At 47.4% G+C, this 20571-nt stretch overlaps 1 protein-coding gene across 1 annotated transcript in view; it reads right to left on the bottom strand.

Annotated features, from left to right (window-relative positions):
- Positions 1-509: 509 nt before the first annotated feature.
- LOC311099778 (sister chromatid cohesion protein PDS5 homolog B-like) overlaps positions 510-20571 on the bottom strand; it is a 101995-nt gene continuing 81933 nt past the window's right edge. The window contains exons 26-35 of the mRNA XM_084140523.1: positions 20278-20392; positions 19621-19753; positions 19386-19505; positions 16509-16571; positions 14160-14305; positions 10938-11010; positions 10083-10483; positions 8260-8343; positions 6478-6604; positions 510-2802 (exon numbers count right to left, since the gene is read on the bottom strand). Coding sequence (XP_083996649.1) covers positions 2770-2802; positions 6478-6604; positions 8260-8343; positions 10083-10483; positions 10938-11010; positions 14160-14305; positions 16509-16571; positions 19386-19505; positions 19621-19753; positions 20278-20392 — 1295 coding nt within the window. The 3' untranslated portion in view covers positions 510-2769. The remainder of the gene's footprint in view (positions 2803-6477; positions 6605-8259; positions 8344-10082; positions 10484-10937; positions 11011-14159; positions 14306-16508; positions 16572-19385; positions 19506-19620; positions 19754-20277; positions 20393-20571) is intronic.

The following is a 20571-nucleotide window of genomic DNA, read 5'->3' as shown; positions in this document are numbered from 1 at the left end:
ACATCCGACTCCATCACGAGAAGTGTGGATGGGAAAACCACCCCGAGAGGGGACAGCTTCTTCTCCTCTCCCGCCAGGAGTTTCCCCTCGCCTGGAGCTGCAGAAGAGTGGGTTGCTGTTCAGGAAACCTGGGGGGGTCTTGAGGCCTACATCAGCCTAGCATGCAGCATAATCACCCTCCTTACACTCTGTGAACCCCGTCGTTGGGAATGTGCTCGATCACGTCCGTCTGATTTTCATGGGGGTGGATGAGATAACATGACAATAAAAACATCAGATATTTTCGGGAGGGGGAAAATATCACTTACTTTTACTTTTCACTTTAACTAGAGGCCAGGACCCGTAGCAACCGACCCCACATGTTAAGCCTGCACCGTACATACTGCTTTACTTTGTAAACGGTCTCCAGCGATTGAGGGAGGAGCAGTGTCTAAGAGTGACAAAAGTGCCACCTGTGGGAAAGACAACGCAATGTGAGTGGATGCGTGACATAAAGAAACCACAAAAAGTCCCATTGTATGGACAACTTTATTAATACGCCAGAGACAGACAGGGGCTGACTGGGTGGATGTGACAACATGATCTGCATCTCAAATGGCCCGATTTCCTATCTAGTCCACAACATTTGACCAGGGCCCTTTTACCTTCCCAGGTCAGCTGACTGAGAAAACACATTCTCATTTACAGCAACGACCTGGGGAATAGTTACAGGGGAGAGGATGAATGAGCCAATTGGAAGCTGGGGATGACTAGGTGGCTATGATGGTATGAGTGGCCAGGTTGGGAATTTAACCAGGACACCGGGGTTAACACCCCCTACTCTTACGTTTAAGTGCCATGGGAGCTTTAGTGACCACAGTCAGGACACCCATTTAACATCCCATCCAAAAGACAGCACGCTACACAGGGCAATGTCCCCAATCACTGCCCTGGGGCAATGTCCCCAATCACTGCCCTGGGGCAATGTCCCCAATCACTGCCCTGGGGCAATGTCCCCAATCACTGCCCTGGGGATATATATATTTTTTTAGACCAGAGGACAGAGTGCCTCCTACTGGTCCTCCAACACCACTTCCAGCAGCATCTGGTCTCCCATCCAGGAACCAACCAGGAACAACCCTGCTTAGCTTCAGAGGCAAGCCAGCAGCGGGATGCAGGGTGGTGTGCTTACCGCCCAATGAGCTCTGGTCAGAAGTGGTGCAGATATATATAGCCTCTGGTCAAAACTAGTGGGACTATATAGAATACCAATTGGGACACAGCCCACTAATGCATCGTCATCCAGACTAAAATCACATCTGATCACAGCAGGAGGTGCCAGTTCTGATCACAGCAGGAGGTGCCAGTTCTGATCACAGCAGGAGGTGCCAGTTCTGATCACAGCAGGAGGTGCCAGTTCTGATCACAGCAGGAGGTGCCAGTTCTGATCACAGCAGGAGGTGCCAGTTCTGATCACAGCAGGAGGTGCCAGTTCTGATCACAGCAGGAGGTGCCAGTTCTGATCACAGCAGGAGGTGCCAGTTCTGATCACAGCAGGAGGTGCCAGTTCTGATCACAGCAGGAGGTGCCAGTTCTGATCACAGCAGGAGGTGCCAGTTCTGATCACAGCAGGAGGTGCCAGTTCTGATCACAGCAGGAGGTGCCAGTTCTGATCACAGCAGGAGGTGCCAGTTCTGATCACAGCAGGAGGTGCCAGTTCTGATCACAGCAGGAGGTGCCAGTTCTGATCACAGCAGGAGGTGCCAGTTCTGATCACAGCAGGAGGTGCCAGTTCTGATCACAGCAGGAGGTGCCAGTTCTGATCACAGCAGGAGGTGCCAGTTCTGATCACAGCAGGAGGTGCCAGTTCTGATCACAGCAGGAGGTGCCAGCCAGGTGTCAAATGGAACGAACACTAAAACTTTATTGATTTATATAATAGACATTCAACATTCCGACACAGTTTTCTGGAATTTTCTCCCAGAGGGTTTAAAAAAAACAAAAAAAACGACAACTCAACAAGGCGTGAATATACAATGCTGTAAACAAACCAATTGACTTTTTTTTATTTTTTTGTTAAAAAAAAAAAAACTACAAAGGAAAAAATTACATGATTGACTTCACCAAAGAGTAAAAAAGTCAATGTAAGGGTAATCTAACGTAACGGTTCAGTTGATGTAAGGGTTCAGTTGAGACACACAGAGGGGAACATGACAAAAAGAAAGTATTGCTGAAAGGCCTTATTTAAAACTCATTTAATTTTGACGGTAAAACAAGTAGCGCACTTTCAGACCAGGGGGGTGCGGCCAAAATAACACCCTATTCCCTATATAGTGCACTACCTTTGACCAGAGACCAAAGTAGGGCACTATATAGGGAATAGGGTGCCATTGGCGACAGACAGGAGCTAAAAGCTATACAACAGCACCCAGTCAGTCCATCAACAAAACAAAAACAAGCAACCAACCAACCATAACACAGACATGAAAGATACTATTTACACCTCATGGGATCTTCATCAGTTGAGATCTCTCTCTCTCTCTCGACAGATGTGGCGAACAATATCACAATGCATCACAAAACAACTTACGGTTAATGATACTGATGTTATCAGAGTGTGTGTGAGTGTGTGTGTGTGTGTGTGTGTGTGTGTGTGTGTGTGTGTGTGTAAGCGTGTGTAACGGTAGGAGCGTCAGCATATGAAAAGTTCAGAAAAGTCTAATCTCCATCCCTCCCATCCTTCGCTCTCTCCTTCCATCCTTCGCTCCCTCTTTTTCTCTCGTCCTCCGTTCATCTTTTTCTTCCTCCGGTCTTCCGTCGACCCTGGAACCAAAGAGTCAGTCAGTCTGGTTCAACCAATCACCACTCACCACAGAACCAGAGAGTCAGTCAGTCTGGTTCAACCAATCAACACAGAATCAGAGAGTCAGTCAGTCTGGTTTAACCAATCAACACAGAATCAGAGAGTCAGTCAGTCTGGTTTAACCAATCAACACAGAATCAGAGAGTCAGTCAGTCTGGTTTAACCAATCAACACAGAACCAGAGAGTCAGTCAGTCAGTCTGGTGTTTAACCAACTAACACACAACATACGCTATATATACAAAAGTATGTGGACACCCCTTCAAATTAGTGGATTCGGCTATTTCAGCCACACCCATTGCTAACAGGTGTATAAAACCGAGCACACAGCCATGCAATCTCCACTGACAAACATTGGCAGTAGAATGGCCTTACTGAAGAGCTCAGTGACTTTCAACGTGGCACCGTCATAGGATGCCACCTTTCCAACAACTCAGTTCGTCCAATTTCTTCCCTGCTAGAGCTGCCCCGGTCAACTGGAAGTGCTGTTATTGTGAAGTGTAAACGTCTAGGAGCAACAACGGCTCAGCCGCGAAGTGGTAGGCCACACAAGCTCACAGAACGGGACCGCCGAGTGCTGAAGCGCGTAGAGCGTAAAGATCGTCTGTCCTCGGTTGCAACACTCACTACCGAGTTCCAAACTGCCTCTGGAAGCAAAGTCAGCACAATAACTGTTCGTCTGTAGCTTCATGAAATGGGTTTCCATGGCCGACCAGCCGCACACAAGCCTAAGATCACCATGCGCAACGCCAAGTTAAAGGAGACAGATATTATTTCAAAAACTGTTGAAATGGGTGGAGGAGATTAATCATAACCCCAAATTAAAAACATTTTGTTTGATTAAGGGTGAATTCATGTGTGAGAGATATATTATGTACAAGCTACCTAAAATAAATAGATGCCTATTTCCCCTGCGTATTGAAACAGGTCAGTATAATGGTGAAATGGAAGAGGAAAGACTATGTAACTATTGTGACCTTGAAGAAATAGAGAATTAAATGCATTTGATCCTCTATTGGCCTTTCTAATACGATATACACTTGTCCTTATTCCAGAAAGCACACCAGATATACCCTGGCATTATGTGGCTGAGGAGACAGACCACCAGATATACCCTGGCATTATGTAGCTGAGGAGACAGACCACCAGATATACCCTGGCATTATGTAGCTGAGGAGACAGACCACCAGATATACCCTGGCATTATGTAGCTGAGGAGACAGACCACCAGATATACCCTGGCATTATGTAGCTGAGGAGACAGACCACCAGATATACCCTGGCATTATGTAGCTGAGGAGACAGACCACCAGATATACCCTGGCATTATGTAGCTGAGCCATGAGGAGACAGACCACCAGATATACCCTGGCATTATGTAGCTGAGGAGACAGACCACCAGATATACCCTGGCATTATGTAGCTGAGGAGACAGACCACCAGATATACCCTGGCATTATGTGGCTGAGGAGACAGACCACCAGATATACCCTGGCATTATGTGGCTGAGGAGACAGACCACCAGATATACCCTGGCATTATGTGGCTGAGGAGAAAGACCACCAGATATACCCTGGCATTATGTAGCTGAGGAGACAGACCACCAGATATACCCTGGCATTATGTAGCTGAGCCATGAGGAGACAGACCACCAGATATACCCTGGCATTATGTAGCTGAGGAGACAGACCACCAGATATACCCTGGCATTATGTGGCTGAGGAGACAGACCACCAGATATACCCTGGCATTATGTAGCTGAGGAGACAGACCACCAGATATACCCTGGCATTATGTGGCTGAGGAGACAGACCACCAGATATACCCTGGCATTATGTAGCTGAGGAGACAGACCACCAGATATACCCTGGCATTATGTAGCTGAGGAGACAGACCACCAGATATACCCTGGCATTATGTAGCTGAGCCATGAGGAGACAGACCACCAGATATACCCTGGCATTATGTAGCTGAGGAGACAGACCACCAGATATACCCTGGCATTATGTAGCTGAGGAGACAGACCACCAGATATACCCTGGCATTATGTAGCTGAGGAGACAGACCACCAGATATACCCTGGCATTATGTAGCTGAGCCATGAGGAGAAACTGAAATGTTTTTTTGTCCATTGTGTATTTCCGTTTGCAGAATATTTAGATAAAGCCTGGAATAAAAGAAAAAGAGCTCCCTTCCGTTTCATTTTTCTGTATTTATGTATCTGTATACAGTGCATTCGGAAAGTATTCAGACCCCTTGGCTTTTTCCACATTTTGTTACGTTACAGCCTTATTCTAAAATGTATTAAATTATTCCCCCCCCTCATCAATCTACACACAATACCCCATAATGACAAAGCAAAAACCAGGTTTTTAGAAATGTTTGCAAATGCATTAATTGTTTGGATACCATAATTCACTATTATCTATTGATTTCGATTTTATTTTAATAAAATAAAAAATAAAAAATATGCGCACTGCAGAAAACACCGGAATTTAATTGAAACTGAATTATCACAGTGAATTATTGTAATGTTTGATTGTGTGATTGGGTTGCCAACTGGCAATTTAACAAAACAATTAAAAATAACATAAAATGTAATTCATGCCAAGCATCGGCTGGAGTGGTGTAAAGCTCGCCACCATTGGACTCCGGAGCAGTGGAAACAAGTTCTCTGGAGTGTTGAATCACGCTTCACCATCTGGCAGTCCGACAGACGTATCTGGGTTTGGTGGACGCCAGGAGAACGCTACCTGCCCCAATGCATAGTGCCAACTGTAAAGTTTGGTGGAGGAGGAATAATGGTCTGGGGCTGTTTTTCATGGTTCGGGCTAGGCCCCTTAGTTCCAGTGAAGGGAAATCTTAACGCTACAGCATACAATGACATTCTAGACGATTCTGTGCTTCAAACTTTGTGGCAACAGTTTGTGCACAAAGCGAGGTCCATACAGAAGTGGTTTGTCGAGATCAGTGTGGAAGAACTTGACTGGCCTGCACAAAGCCCTGACCTCAACCCCATCGAACACCTTTGGGATGAATTTGAACGCCGACTGCGAGCCAGGCCTAATCACCCAACATCAGTGCCCGACCTCACTAATGTCCTTGTGGCTGAATGGAAGCAAGTCCCCGCAGCAATGTTCCCACATCTAGTGGAAAGCCTTCCCAGAAGAGTGGAGGCTGTTATAGCAGCAAAGGGGGGATCAACTCCATATTAATGCCCATGATTTTGGAATGAGATGTTGGACGAGCAGGTGTCCACATACTTTTGGTCATGTAGTGTAGAACAAACAGCCAGTCAGTCTGACATTTAACCAACTAACATTCAACATAGAACAAATAGCCAGACAGCAAGGGTCAATTCCATTTAAATCCCAGTCAATTCAGAAAGTAAACCTAATTCAAATTCCACCTTTTGCTAATTGAAAAGCATAGAAGAGATTTGGAATTTCAGTGTACTTCCTGAATTGAAATGGAATTGACCCCAACAGACAGTTAGAGCTGGTCAGAACATAAATCTGGTAAGACACCAAAGGTTTGAGTTTCTGCATATTCTATCCAGAGTTAAAGGGTTTAGGGTTAGGAGTGAAAGGTTAGGTTAGGGTAAAGGTTAGGGGTCAGAGTTGAAGGTTCCTGTACTTTAGGAGTGGTCTGTTCTTCCTCCTTCTCCTCTTCCTCCTGCTCCTCCTCCTCTTCCTCAAGCGGTGTCTCAATTTCCTCATCCGACTCCTCTTTGGCTGCTGCTGCCGCCTTACCACGGCCACGCCTATAGGGCAGGGGAGGAGACTGGTTTAGAGACACACACACACACACACACACACACACACACACACACACACACACAGGCTGCACAAACACACACACACACACACAGGCTGCACAAACACACACACACACACACACACACACACACACACAGGCTGCACAAACACACACACACACACACACACACAGGCTGCACAAACACTAAAATGTAAACATCCCATTTCACGCAGACTAGGGATGTAACGTTTCACCAACACGCATCCGGCCCTGATTCAAATGTTTAAGACACCAAGTGCATCGGTCCATGGACCCCAAAACAGATCCAAATGTAGCACTGCATTGGTCAGAAACCCGGTTTGTGTGATTACAAGCCTTTATTAGTTGAGTGACAGCCTATATCATTCGCTAGTTTACGGTTATCTACGCGCTGTTGGAATAAAAGTAAGCTACTGGAGACAACTCGTCTGGATATACCTGCTGAACGGGGCTTACATTCTATTTTATTTTGATTGTTCAGGTTCACCATCAGCAATAGTTTTGGTAGGTTTGCGTTAAAAGATGCACTATGCATTTCCTAGTAGCTAAAATTCTAATAGTTCCCCTAATTTCAGTTTCTGTGACAAAACAAGCAAGTATAGCAAAAATATAGTTTTTTCAGCTGTTTGAAGCTGAGTGTACAAAACCGAAAGGAAAAGACTCGAAAACTAAACTTAAGAACGGGAAGCGTAGAAATAGATCACATAGAACAGATCTACTGCTTCTTAGACTTGGGGTCAATGAGAACGACAGATCTATAACTCTCATCTCTATGTGAATTTGGTCGGGTCGCCCCAAAAAGTTACATATTGCACCTTTAAACAATCAGTGTATATGGTAATTTTTAGATATACAGGGTAAAGTTGATCATTTCATAGCGAGGACAGCGATCACTTTCTGAGGCACACTGCAGAGAAGGTCACTCTAAAAACTTCGAAGCGGTCAAAACCATTTGATTTTGAGATGGGGTGAGATCCAAAAGGTCTGCTTTATATTGATTGGCTATGTCATTGTTAATTTGTAAACGATAAATATTGATACATTACTAGCTTAAACAATCTGTTAATTAGTGGGCAATGGGGATTTCAGAAGTAAAGTGGGGGGACAAAAAACATGGGTTACATTGTCCCCCCTATTCTGTTAGTGGGGTGACACACACACACACACACACACACACACACACACACACAGACAGACAGACACAGACACACACACACACACAGGCCCACTTCATGAGCTCCATATCAGCAGCAGATTTGAATTCAGAACGGAAAATGAATGTGTTTATGCAACAAATGCTAGAGCATCGAATCTTATCGAACCGAAACGCACTGAATCGTTCTCTAATCAAACCGAAAGGCAGCGATTCGTTCTCTAATCAAACCGAATTGCATCGTTTCAAACTAAAACGTATCGTTCCTGTATCTCGATAAATAATGAATCGTCTTGAAAGGGGAAAGATGCACATCCCTAACGCACACACACACACACACACATCTGCCACACACACACACACACATCTGCCACACACACACACACACACACACACACACACACACACACACACACACACACACACACACACACCTGCCACACACACACACACACACACAGTCTTACGCTGGTTGTTTCTTGGCAGGCTGTGCTGCGGCCTTGGCCGGTCGTCCTCTCTTCTTCACTGGGGTGGACTCAGCAGACTCAGAACTGGAAAACAACAGGGTTTAGACCTTATTGACAACAAATATCTAGATACATGTATGATTCTTTCAACACTGCAGTTAATGTTAATAACTCTGTCTATTTGAATTTGAAATAATAAACAGATGATTCAGAAGAGCGTAAATGTCTACAGTGCATTTGGAAAGTATTCAGACACCTTCCCCTTTTCCACATTTTGTTACGTTACAGCCTTGTTCTAAAATGGATTAAATTAATTGTTTTCCTCAATCTATACACAATACCCTATAATGACAAAGTCAAAACAGGTTTTTAGAGCAATTTGCAAACAGAAATATCTTATTTACTTAAGTATTCAGACCCTTTGCTATAAGACTCGAAATTGAGCTCAGGTCCATCCTGTTTCCATTGATCATCCTTGAGATGTTTCTACTACTTGATTGGAGTCCACCTGTGGTAAATTCAATTGATTGGACATGATTTGGAAAGGCACACACCTGTGTTTATAAGGTCCCACAGTTGACAGTGCATGTCAGAGCAAAAACCAAGCCATGAGGTCGAAGGAATTGTCTGTAGAGCTCCGAGACAGGATTGTGTCGAGGCACAGATATGAGGAAGGGTACCAAAAAAAGTCTGCAGCATTGATGGTCCCCTAGAACACAGTGGCCTCCAATCGGGGGAGAAGGGCATTGGTCAGGGAGGTGACCAAGAACCTGATGGTCACTGACAGAGCTCCAGAGTTCCTCTGTGGAGATGGGAGAACCTTCCAGAAGGACAACCATCTCTGCAGCACTCCACCAAATCAGGCCTTTATGGTAGAGTGGCCAGACGGAAGCCACTCCTTAGTAAAAGGCACATGACAGCCCACTTGGAGTTTGCCAAAAGCACGTAAAAGACTCTCAGACCATAAAGAAACAAGATTCTCTGGACTGATGAAACCAAGATTGAACTCTTTGGACTGAATGCCAAGCGTCACGTCTGGAGGAAACCTGGCACCATCCCTACGATGAAGCATGGTGGTGGCAACATCATGCTGTGGGGATGTTTTTCAGCGGCAGGGACTGGGAGACTAGTCAGGATCGAGGGAAAAATGAACGGAGCAAAGAACAGAGAGATCCTTGATGAAAACCTGCTCCAGAGTGCTCAGGACCTCAGACTGGGGCGAAGGTTCACCTTCCAACAGGACAACGACCCTAAGTACACATCCAAGAAAACGCAGGAGTGGCTTCGGGACAAGTCTCTGAATGTCCTTGAGTGACCCAACCAGAGCCCGGACATGAACCCGATCGAACATCTCTGGAAAGACCAGAAAATAGCTGTGCAGCGACGCTCCCCAACCTGAGAGCTTGAGAGGATCTGCAGAGAAACTCCCCAAATACAGGTGTGCCAAGCTTGTAGCGTCATACCCAAGAAGACTCGAGGCTGTAATCGCTGCCAAAGGTGCTTCAACTAATTACTGAGTAAAGGGTCTGAATACTTATGTAAATGTCATATTTCCATTATTTCTTTTTTTTATACACATGTCTAAAAACCTTTTTTTGCTTTGTCATTATGGGGTTTTGTGTGTAGACTGATGAGGAAAAAAACAATTTTAGAATAAGGCTGTAACGTAACAGAATGTAGAAAAAGTCAAGGGGTCTGAATACTTTCCGAATGCGCTGTATGTAAATATATGTCAACAGAAATGTAACAGATCTTCCAGAATGGTTTCATGAGGTGACTACATCATATATCAAGGAGAAAACAAACACCAAACGCCCTCTGACCTCTGTGTTGCTCTCTTTGCCGCCCGCGCTGGTCTTCCTCCCTTAGTCTTCACCTCCATATTCTCCTCCTCTTCCTCCTCCTCCTCTTCTTCCACCTCCTCTCCTCCCTCCTCCTCCTCCTCTTCAGGGGGAGGAGTTGCCTTCTTCCGGCCCCGCCCTCTCCCTTTAGCTGGGGTTTCCTGATTGGCTGCCGCAGCCTTCGTGGACCGCCCCCTACGGCCTTTTTTGGGCGGGCTGTTCTGCTCGTCTTCCGTCTGGGCGTCGCCGAGTCGGGAGTCCTCGCCCCATTGGTCCTCGGGGTCGACTGCTGCTGCCTTCTTGCGGCCACGCTTGGGTTTGGGAGAAGGGTTGTCGTCAAGGTTACTGGAGGCGGCGCCTCGCTTGCGTCCCTGGGGTTTGTCCTGTAAGAAGACTGTTGTCAATAAAGTCCTATTTGACTGTAAGGAGGCAGTGGAGTCCATTAAGTTGGATTTGACAGTTTGTTACTTTGAGGTCCCAGGTAATCAAACTGATCACTTGATTGGAAAACACTAGAAAAAAAATAGATATATTTCCAAGTGAAAATACACTTTCTCAGTAAATTAGTCTTGGGATAGTTCATCCAAACTACAAACGACACATTGGATTCCTCACCCTGAGAGCAGTCTATGGACAAGGTATGACAGCAACCCATGTTATGGTTTTACCTGGCCACTGTTTCCCAATGCTAACTTTTTTGCATTTGTGACATAAAAACCAATGCAGGTCAATATCCCCGATAATAGCATTTTCGCGTTTAATGTCCAAATCATCTTAAAGTAACTTAATTGAGCTACAAAATACATTTTAGACACTTAAGGATAATTAGGAAAATACCTTTGTATCAGGGGTGTCGCCTTTCTTCATGATGACGTCTTCATTCTCACTGTGGTCCTCTGCACTGTCATGTCTGGTACAGGGAGACAGGAGGACAGGTTAGAGACAGAGACACTGTCATGTCTGGTACAGGGGGACAGGAGGACAGGTTAGACACAGAGACACTGTCATGTCTGGTACAGGGAGACAGGTTAGACACAGAGACACTGTCATGTCTGGTACAAGGAGACAGGTTAGACACAGAGACACTGTCATGTCTGGTACAGGGAGACAGGTTAGACACAGAGACACTGTCATGTCTGGTACAAGGAGACAGGTTAGACACAGAGACACTGTCATGTCTGGTACAGGGAGACAGGTTAGACACAGAGACACTGTCATGTCTGGTACAGGGAGACAGGTTAGACACAGAGACACTGTCATGTCTGGTACAGGGAGACAGGTTAGACACAGAGACACTGTCATGTCTGGTACAGGGAGACAGGTTAGACACAGAGACACTGTCATGTCTGGTACAGGGAGACAGGTTAGACACAGAGACACTGTCATGTCTGGTACAGGGGGACAGGTTAGACACAGAGACACTGTCATGTCTGGTACAGGGGGACAGGAGGACAGGTTAGACACAGAGACACTGTCATGTCTGGTACAGGGAGACAGGAGGACAGGTTAGAGACAGAGACACTGTCATGTCTGGTACAGGGAGACAGGAGGACAGGTTAGACACAGAGACACTGTCATGTCTGGTACAGGGAGACAGGAGGACAGGTTAGACACAGAGACACTGTCATGTCTGGTACAAGGAGACAGGAGGACAGGTTAGACACAGAGACACTGTCATGTCTGGTACAAGGAGACAGGAGGACAGGTTAGACACAGAGACACTGTCATGTCTGGTACAGGGAGACAGGTTAGACACAGAGACACTGTCATGTCTGGTACAGGGGGACAGGAGGACAGGTTAGACACAGAGACACTGTCATGTCTGGTACAGGGAGACAGGAGGACAGGTTAGAGACAGAGACACTGTCATGTCTGCTACAGGGAGACAGGGGGACAGGTAAGAGACAGAGACACTGTCATGTCTGGTACAAGGAGACAGGAGGACAGGTTAGACACAGAGACACTGTCATGTCTGGTACAGGGAGACAGGTTAGACACAGAGACACTGTCATGTCTGGTACAGGGAGACAGGTTAGACACAGAGACACTGTCATGTCTGGTACAGGGAGACAGGTTAGACACAGAGACACTGTCATGTCTGGTACAGGGAGACAGGTTAGACACAGAGACACTGTCATGTCTGGTACAAGGAGACAGGAGGACAGGTCAGGTCTAGGGTTAGAGGTGTGTGTGTGTACCTGGTCTTGGTGCGTTGAGGAGAGCTGGGGTTAGAGGTGTGTGTGTGTGTGTGTACCTGGTCTTGGTGCGTTGAGGAGAGCTGGGGTTAGAGGTGTGTGTGTACCTGGTCTTGGTGCGTTGAGGAGAGCTGGGGTTAGAGGTGTGTGTGTACCTGGTCTTGGTGCGTTGAGGAGAGCTGGGGTAAGAGGTGTGTGTGTGTGTACCTGGTCTTGGTGCGTTGAGGAGAGCTGGGGTTAGAGGTGTGTGTGTGTGTGTGTACCTGGTCTTGGTGCGTTGAGGAGAGCTGGGGTTAGAGGTGTGTGTGTACCTGGTCTTGGTGCGTTGAGGAGAGCTGGGGTAAGAGGTGTGTGTGTGTGTGTACCTGGTCTTGGTGCGTTGAGGAGAGCTGGGGTTAGAGGTGTGTGTGTGTGTACCTGGTCTTGGTGCGTTGAGGAGAGCTGGGGTAAGAGGTGTGTGTGTGTGTACCTGGTCTTGGTGCGTTGAGGAGAGCTGGGGTTAGAGGTGTGTGTGTGTGTGTGTACCTGGTCTTGGTGCGTTGAGGAGAGCTGGGGTAAGAGGTGTGTGTGTGTGTACCTGGTCTTGGTGCGTTGAGGAGAGCTGGGGTAAGAGGTGTGTGTGTACCTGGTCTTGGTGCGTTGAGGAGAGCTGGGGTAAGAGGTGTGTGTGTGTGTGTACCTGGTCTTGGTGCGTTGAGGAGAGCTGGGGTTAGAGGTGTGTGTGTGTGTACCTGGTCTTGGTGCGTTGAGGAGAGCTGGGGTAAGAGGTGTGTGTGTACCTGGTCTTGGTGCGTTGAGGAGAGCTGGGTAAGAGGTGTGTGTGTGTGTACCTGGTCTTGGTGCGTTGAGGAGAGCTGGGGTTAGAGGTGTGTGTGTGTGTACCTGGTCTTGGTGCGTTGAGGAGAGCTGGGGTAAGAGGTGTGTGTGTGTGTACCTGGTCTTGGTGCGTTGAGGAGAGCTGGGGTAAGAGGTGTGTGTGTGTGTACCTGGTCTTGGTGCGTTGAGGAGAGCTGGGGTTAGAGGTGTGTGTGTGTGTACCTGGTCTTGGTGCGTTGAGGAGAGCTGGGGTTAGAGGTGTGTGTGTGTGTGTACCTGGTCTTGGTGCGTTGAGGAGAGCTGGGGTTAGAGGTGTGTGTGTGTGTACCTGGTCTTGGTGCGTTGAGGAGAGCTGGGGTTAGAGGTGTGTGTGTGTGTACCTGGTCTTGGTGCGTTGAGGAGAGCTGGGGTAAGAGGTGTGTGTGTGTGTACCTGGTCTTGGTGCGTTGAGGAGAGCTGGGGTAAGAGGTGTGTGTGTGTGTACCTGGTCTTGGTGCGTTGAGCAGAGCTGGGGTAAGAGGTGTGTGTGTGTGTACCTGGTCTTGGTGCGTTGAGGAGAGCTGGGGTAAGAGGTGTGTGTGTGTGTACCTGGTCTTGGTGCGTTGAGGAGAGCTGGGGTAAGAGGTGTGTGTGTACCTGGTCTTGGTGCGTTGAGGAGAGCTGGGGTTAGAGGTGTGTGTGTGTGTACCTGGTCTTGGTGCGTTGAGGAGAGCTGGGGTTAGAGGTGTGTGTGTGTGTACCTGGTCTTGGTGCGTTGAGCAGAGCTGGGGTAAGAGGTGTGTGTGTGTGTACCTGGTCTTGGTGCGTTGAGGAGAGCTGGGGTTAGAGGTGTGTGTGTGTGTACCTGGTCTTGGTGCGTTGAGGAGAGCTGGGGTAAGAGGTGTGTGTGTGTGTACCTGGTCTTGGTGCGTTGAGCAGAGCTGGGGTAAGAGGTGTGTGTGTGTGTACCTGGTCTTGGTGCGTTGAGGAGAGCTGGGGTAAGAGGTGTGTGTGTGTGTACCTGGTCTTGGTGCGTTGAGGAGAGCTGGGGTAAGAGGTGTGTGTGTACCTGGTCTTGGTGCGTTGAGGAGAGCTGGGGTTAGAGGTGCTATCATCGTTGCTAGCCGTCTCCATGCGTGAGGCTTTACTCTGGATGGGTTTGCCTGCTGAGGACAGGGGCTTGTTCACCGCTCCTAACACATTAGCTGCCTTAGGCTGGGGGGAGGAGGGAAGGAGAGAGAGAGGGGGGGGTTAGGAGAGAGGGGTGTAGGGAAGGAGAGGGGGGGGGGGGGGGGGGGGGAGGAGAGAGAGAGGGGGGGTGTAGGGGTTAGGGAAGGAGAGAGGGGTGTAGGGAAGGAGAGGGGGGGGGGAAGGAGAGAGAGAAGGGGGGGGTTAGGGGGTAGGGAAGGAGAGAGGGGTGTAGGGAAGGAGAGAGAGGGGGGGGTGTAGGGGTTAGTGGGTAGGGAGGATGAGAGAGTGGGGATGTGTCAGGGGGGAGGGGTAGGGAGGGAGAGAGAGAGAGGGGGGGGTGTAGGGGTTAGGGGGTAGGGAGGGAGAGAGGGGGGAGGAGGGAAGGAGAGAGAGAGGAGGGGGGTGTAGGGGTTAGGGGGTAGGGTGGGAGAGAGAGTGGGGATGTGTCAGGGGGGAGGGGTAGGGAGGGAGAGAGAGGGGGGATGTGTCAGCACACAACCATGCAATCTCCATAGACAAACATTGGCAGTAGAATGGCCTTACTGAAGAGCTCAATGACTTTCAACGTGGCACCGTCATAGGATGCCACCTTTCCAACAAGTCAGTTCGTCAAATTTCGGCCCTGCTAGAGCTGCCCCGGTTAACTATAAGCGCTGTTATTGTGAAGTGGAAACGTCTAGGAGAAACAACGGCTCAGCCGCAAAGTGTTAGGTCACACAAGCTCAAAGAATGGGACCGCAGAGTGCAACACTCACTACTGAGTTCCAAACTGCCTCTGGAAGCAACGTCAGCACAAGAACTGTTCGTCGGGAGCTTCATGAAATGGGTTTCCATGGCCGAGCAGCCGCACACAAGCCTAAGATCACCATGCACAATGCCAAGCGTCGGCTGGAGTGGTGTAAAGCTCGCCGCCATTGGACGCTGGATCAGTGGAACGCGTTCTCTGGAGTGATGAATCACGCTTCACCATCTTGCAGTATGACGGATGCTACATGCCCGAATGCATAGTACCAACTGTAAAGTTTGGTGGAGGAGGAATAATGGTCTTGAGCTGTTTTTCATGGTTCGGGCTAGGCCCCTTAGTTCTAATGAAGGGAAATCTTAATGATACAGCATTCAATGACATTCTAGATGATTCTGTGCTTCCAACTTAGTGGCAACAGTTTGGGGAAGGCCCTTTCCTGTTTCAGCATGACAATGCCCCCGTGCACAAAGCGAGGTCCATACAGAAATGATTTGTCGAGATCGGTGTGGAAGAACTTGACTGCCGTGCACAGAGCCCTGACCTCAACCCCAAAGAACACCTTTGGGATGAATTGGAACGCCGACTGCGAGCCAGGCCTGATCGCCCAACCTCAGTGCCCAACCTCACTAATGCTCTGGTGGCTGAATGGAAGCAAGTCCCCGCAACAATGTTCCAACATCTAGTGGAAAGCCTTCCCAGAAGAGTGGAGGCTGTTATAGCAGCAAAGGGGGGACCACCTTCATATTAATGACTTTGACTTTGTAACGAGATGTTAGACGAGCAGGTGCCAATATACTTTTGGTCATGTAGTGTATATAGATATTTTTTTACTCAAACCACCAACAGGCCGTATGTTTGACACCCCTGGGTTAGACGATTTACCCCACTGTTTGACAAGGGTTCCCAATCGCTGATTCTAACAACCGAAGTTTAGCAAATTAACCATACAGAAACCATGGGTTATGCATTCACATTTCAAGGTACAGAAATGACTAAGCAAGGCATATGGCTTTAAGGCATGTCTGAATGAATACCATGGGCAGTCATCCTACCTTTAAGGCATGTCTGAATGAATACCATGGGCAGTCATCCTACCTTTAAGGCATGTCTGAATGAATACCATGGGCAGTCATCCTACCTTTAAGGCATGTCTGAATGAATACCATGTGCAGTCATCCTACCTTTAAGGCATGTCTGAATGAATACCACGGGCAGTCATCCTACCTTTAAGGCATGTCTGAATGAATACCATGGGCAGTCATCCTACCTTTAAGGCATGTCTGAATGAATACCACGGGCAGTCATCCTACCTTTAAGGCATGTCTGAATGAATACCATGGGCAGTCATCCTACCTTTAAGGCATGTCTGAATGAATACCATGGGCAGTCATCCTACCTTTAAGGCATGTCTGAATGAATACCACGGGCAGTCATCCTACCTTTAAGGCGTGTCTGAATGAATACCACGGGCAGTCATCCTACCTTTCCAGGTGTGAAGAAGGACTTCATCTCTGGAGGGAGATAGTTCTTTGTGTTGCTGAAATTCTACAGAAGAGAAGTTTAGTCAGAAAGTTCATCCACTGAATAGTTTTATTTGCAAATTAGAGCGCACAGACACACACAGTAGAGGTCTTCACAGATCTTCCCGAACCCGATCCGAAATGTTGTACTTAACCCTCGGATCCCGGGTCGAATCCTGCTCGGTGGCCACGGACTTCGGATCTGTGTGAAAATATGTGAAATACCGACCTGATCCTAAATTATATTTGAAGAATTTAACTCTTAAACAACATAGGCCTGAACCCAAATTTCACACATTCAACGTTTGTCTTAAAAGTTTATCAGGGGGTCCCCATTCATTAAACCAAATGTGTCAAAGTATCATTTTGTGACAAAACAGCCACTGCACGTGACACTGGGTAAAAAAAAAGTGCACTTGTTGTGGGAGAGTAGGAGGATGCAGCGGGAAAGAGTGATAGCCTAGTGTATATAAAGTGAGTTTCTGAAACATTAAGTTGTTCATTGCTGATGTGAAGACCAAACTGAACGAGAGAGAGTACAGGGAGGAAAAACCGACAGGCAAGTTCTCTGTTATTTATACACATTATGGATACGGAGGGGGAAAGGGCTGTGCTACTCTTGGACCGAGGGGGAAAGGGCTGTGCTTCTCTTAGACCGAGGGGGAAAGGGCTGTGCTTCTCTTAGACCGAGGGGGAAAGGGCTGTGCTTCTCTTAGACCGAGGGGGAAAGGGCTGTGCTTCTCTTAGACCGAGGGGGAAAGGGCTGTGCTTCTCTTAGACCGAGGGGGAAAGGGCTGTGCTTCTCTTAGACCGAGGGGGAAAGGGCTGTGCTTCTCTTAGACCGAGGGGGAAAGGGCTGTGCTTCTCTTAGACCGAGGGGGAAAGGGCTGTGCTACTCTTAGACCGAGGGGGAAAGGGCTGTGCTTCTCTTAGACCGAGGGGGAAAGGGCTGTGCTTCTCTTAGACCGAGGGGGAAAGGGCTGTGCTTCTCTTAGACCGAGGGGGAAAGGGCTGTGCTTCTCTTAGACCGAGGGGGAAAGGGATGTGCTTCTCTTAGACCGAGGGGGAAAGGGCTGTGCTACTCTTGGACCGAGGGGGAAAGGGCTGTGCTTCTCTTAGACCATATTTTCAAGACCTGAGCTATTTTATTTATTGAACTCGTTTATTTATTTATTACATTTATTTGTTTAGACTATTTGGCCTATATCCTTTAATACATTTGTTAACTAATGTGGAATGACTCGAATCAAGCGTGATATTTGTCAGCATAAACATGACTCATTCATGCGCTAGTTTCGTGGCTTTCGTTCCAAATAAATAAGTTACACTCTAATGCAGAGTTACCGACACGTTCTTTCTGATCGTCTTTAAAATGTTTGACTAAAATATTCTCTATCCAACTATAGTGTTGTCTTAGCGGGAATACTAACCTAGACCTTCAAATCCCAATAGTTGGAAATGAAACAGGAATGCAGATGGACGACTACATGAATTTGAAGCTTGCTGGTCAAACGTGCCATAGCCTACCTTTCGTCTCAATCAATGTTCATCAAAACAGTTAAATAAGTTAGATGTTAATGTTGCACAGTATAATAACCTATTAGGTATTTACATTTACATTTTAGTCATTTAGCAGACGCTCTTATCCAGAGCGACTTACAGGAGCAATTAGGGTTAAGTGCCTTGCTCAAGGGCACATCGACAGATTTTTCACCTAGTCGGCTCGGGGATTAGAACCAGCGACCTTTCGGTTACTGGCACAACGCTCTTAACCACTAAGCTACCTGCCGCCCCATGGGAAGGTAGGTTACAGACAAAAGTGAACTAGTCGCTGCTCTGTCTGGCACGCAATGACTATCACATAAAAACCTACTCAGAAAGAAGGAAAACATTTCTGAAAACCTCAATGTTCTCCATCTAACTATAGGGATGTCCTCAATGTTCTCCATCTAACTATAGGGGATGTCCTCAATGTTCTCCATCTAACTATAGGGATGTCCTCAATGTTCTCCATCTAACTATAGGGATGTCCTCAATGTTCTCCATCTAACTATAGGAATGTCCTCAATGTTCTCCATCTAACTATAGGGGATGTCCTCAATGTTCTCCATCTAACTATAGGAATGTCCTCAATGTTCTCCATCTAACTATAGGGATGTCCTCAATGTTCTCCATCTAACTATAGGGGATGTCCTCAATGTTCTCCATCTAACTATAGGGACGTCCTCAATGTTCTCCATCTAACTATAGGAATGTCCTCAATGTTATCCATCTAACTATAGGAATGTCCTCAATGTTATCCATCTAACTATAGGAATGTCCTCAATGTTATCCATCTAACTATAGGGATGTCCTCAATGTTCTCCATCTAACTATAGGGGATGTCCTCAATGTTCTCCATCTAACTATAGGAATGTCCTCAATGTTCTCCATCTAACTATAGGGGATGTCCTCAATGTTCTCCATCTAACTATAGGGATGTCCTCAATGTTCTCCATCTAACTATAGGGGATGTCATTATGAAAATACTAAGCTGTAGACCACAAATCAATTACTTCAGATACAACCCAAAATGCACCAGAAGAGTCAAAACTATTTTGATGGCTTGCGCATTTGTAATCATTTGGATCCGATACAGACAGACCCAAATTTGGATCCGATTCTCGCTCAACTCGGACATACAGTATCTCGGATCGGATCCGGTCCTAACCGGATATAGATTTTCTAAAGAAATGACCGGATCCTGTCGGGGTCGAGTGTGAATTTGGCGGATCCAGTTTGGATCTCAACATCGGGATCCGAGAAGACCTCTAAGACACGCACACAAACACAGCCCTACCTTGTCAGGCTTGGTGAAGTAACGCGTGGGCAGGACAGGGTCTTTGGGAGACTCCAGACTGTACGTGGTGCTCTTGGAGATTATGATGTTCATGGCTACGTCACACACCGTGTACAGCTTCTGTAGAAGGAAAGAGAGGGTGTGAGAGTGTGTGTGTGTGAGCGTAAATCTGTGTGTGTCTGTGTGTGTGTGTGTGAGCGTGAATCTGTGTGTGTGTGTGTGTGTGTGTGTATACCTCGTTGGTCTTGGTGTCGGTGGGAGCTTGTGCGTCCTTGGTCTGTTTGATGTTCTCCACCATCTTCCTGATGAAGGCATGGCTGTTGTTCTCATTCTTAGACATGATGATCTCCAGGATGAACCACAGAGACCTGGTAGGGGGGAGGAGGGAGAGGAGGGAGGAGAAGGAGGAGGGAGGAGGAAGAGGAGGGAGGAGAGGAGGGGGAGAGGAGGCAGGAGGAGAGAGAGGAAGAGAGAGAGGATGAGGAGAGGTGGAGAGGAGGAGGAGAGAGGAGAGAGAGGAGAGGAGGGGAGAAGAGGGGAGAAAAGGGGGAGAAGAGAAGGGGGAGAAGAGGAGGGGGAGAAGAGGAGGGGGAGAAGAGGAGGGGGAGAAGAGGAGGGGGAGGAGGTTATAATTATTTGTATAAGGTATTACTCTCATCATTTTGCAGTTCATTATAATCATCTTTGTGTTATGTCCCTATGTTTTCTTGCTTTGACGATGTTAGATAATATGACTGCTGACCAACGTGTCTGAATTAAGAGAGAGAATGATGGGTGAGAGGGGTAGAGAAAGGACTCTCAGACTCCCAACAAGAGACTGATATATCAACACAACGGAATACAACAGCGGACTATGACCGCAGACTATGACCGCAGACTATAACAGACTCACTCCTTGATGTCTTTGAGTTGTTCTATGTCCTGGACCTTGATGTAGTCTGGGTCGTGGACCAGCAGGTGGATGGCATAGGGGACCACATACTCAGGGAGGAGGGAGAACAACTTCTCTGGAATATAAAACAGACAGGTTAATCCAACATTAACAATGGCCCATTGGCCCGGGGCCAGTAAAAACATGCGTCGGGCCAGTGGATCTCGTCAGTCACTGGCCCGGTCAACTTCTCAGTGCATTTGGCGGTCCAGTTAGATGTACATGCTCTGTCACAGCCTGCCATAGAAACCTGCG

This window comes from Coregonus lavaretus (genome assembly GCF_964263955.1).
Source record: "Coregonus lavaretus genome assembly, chromosome: 24".
In the NCBI taxonomy this organism is placed as follows: domain Eukaryota; kingdom Metazoa; phylum Chordata; class Actinopteri; order Salmoniformes; family Salmonidae; genus Coregonus; species Coregonus lavaretus.
The sequence above is the reverse complement of the archived record's forward strand: the minus strand, read 5'-3'. Positions and strand labels throughout refer to the sequence as shown.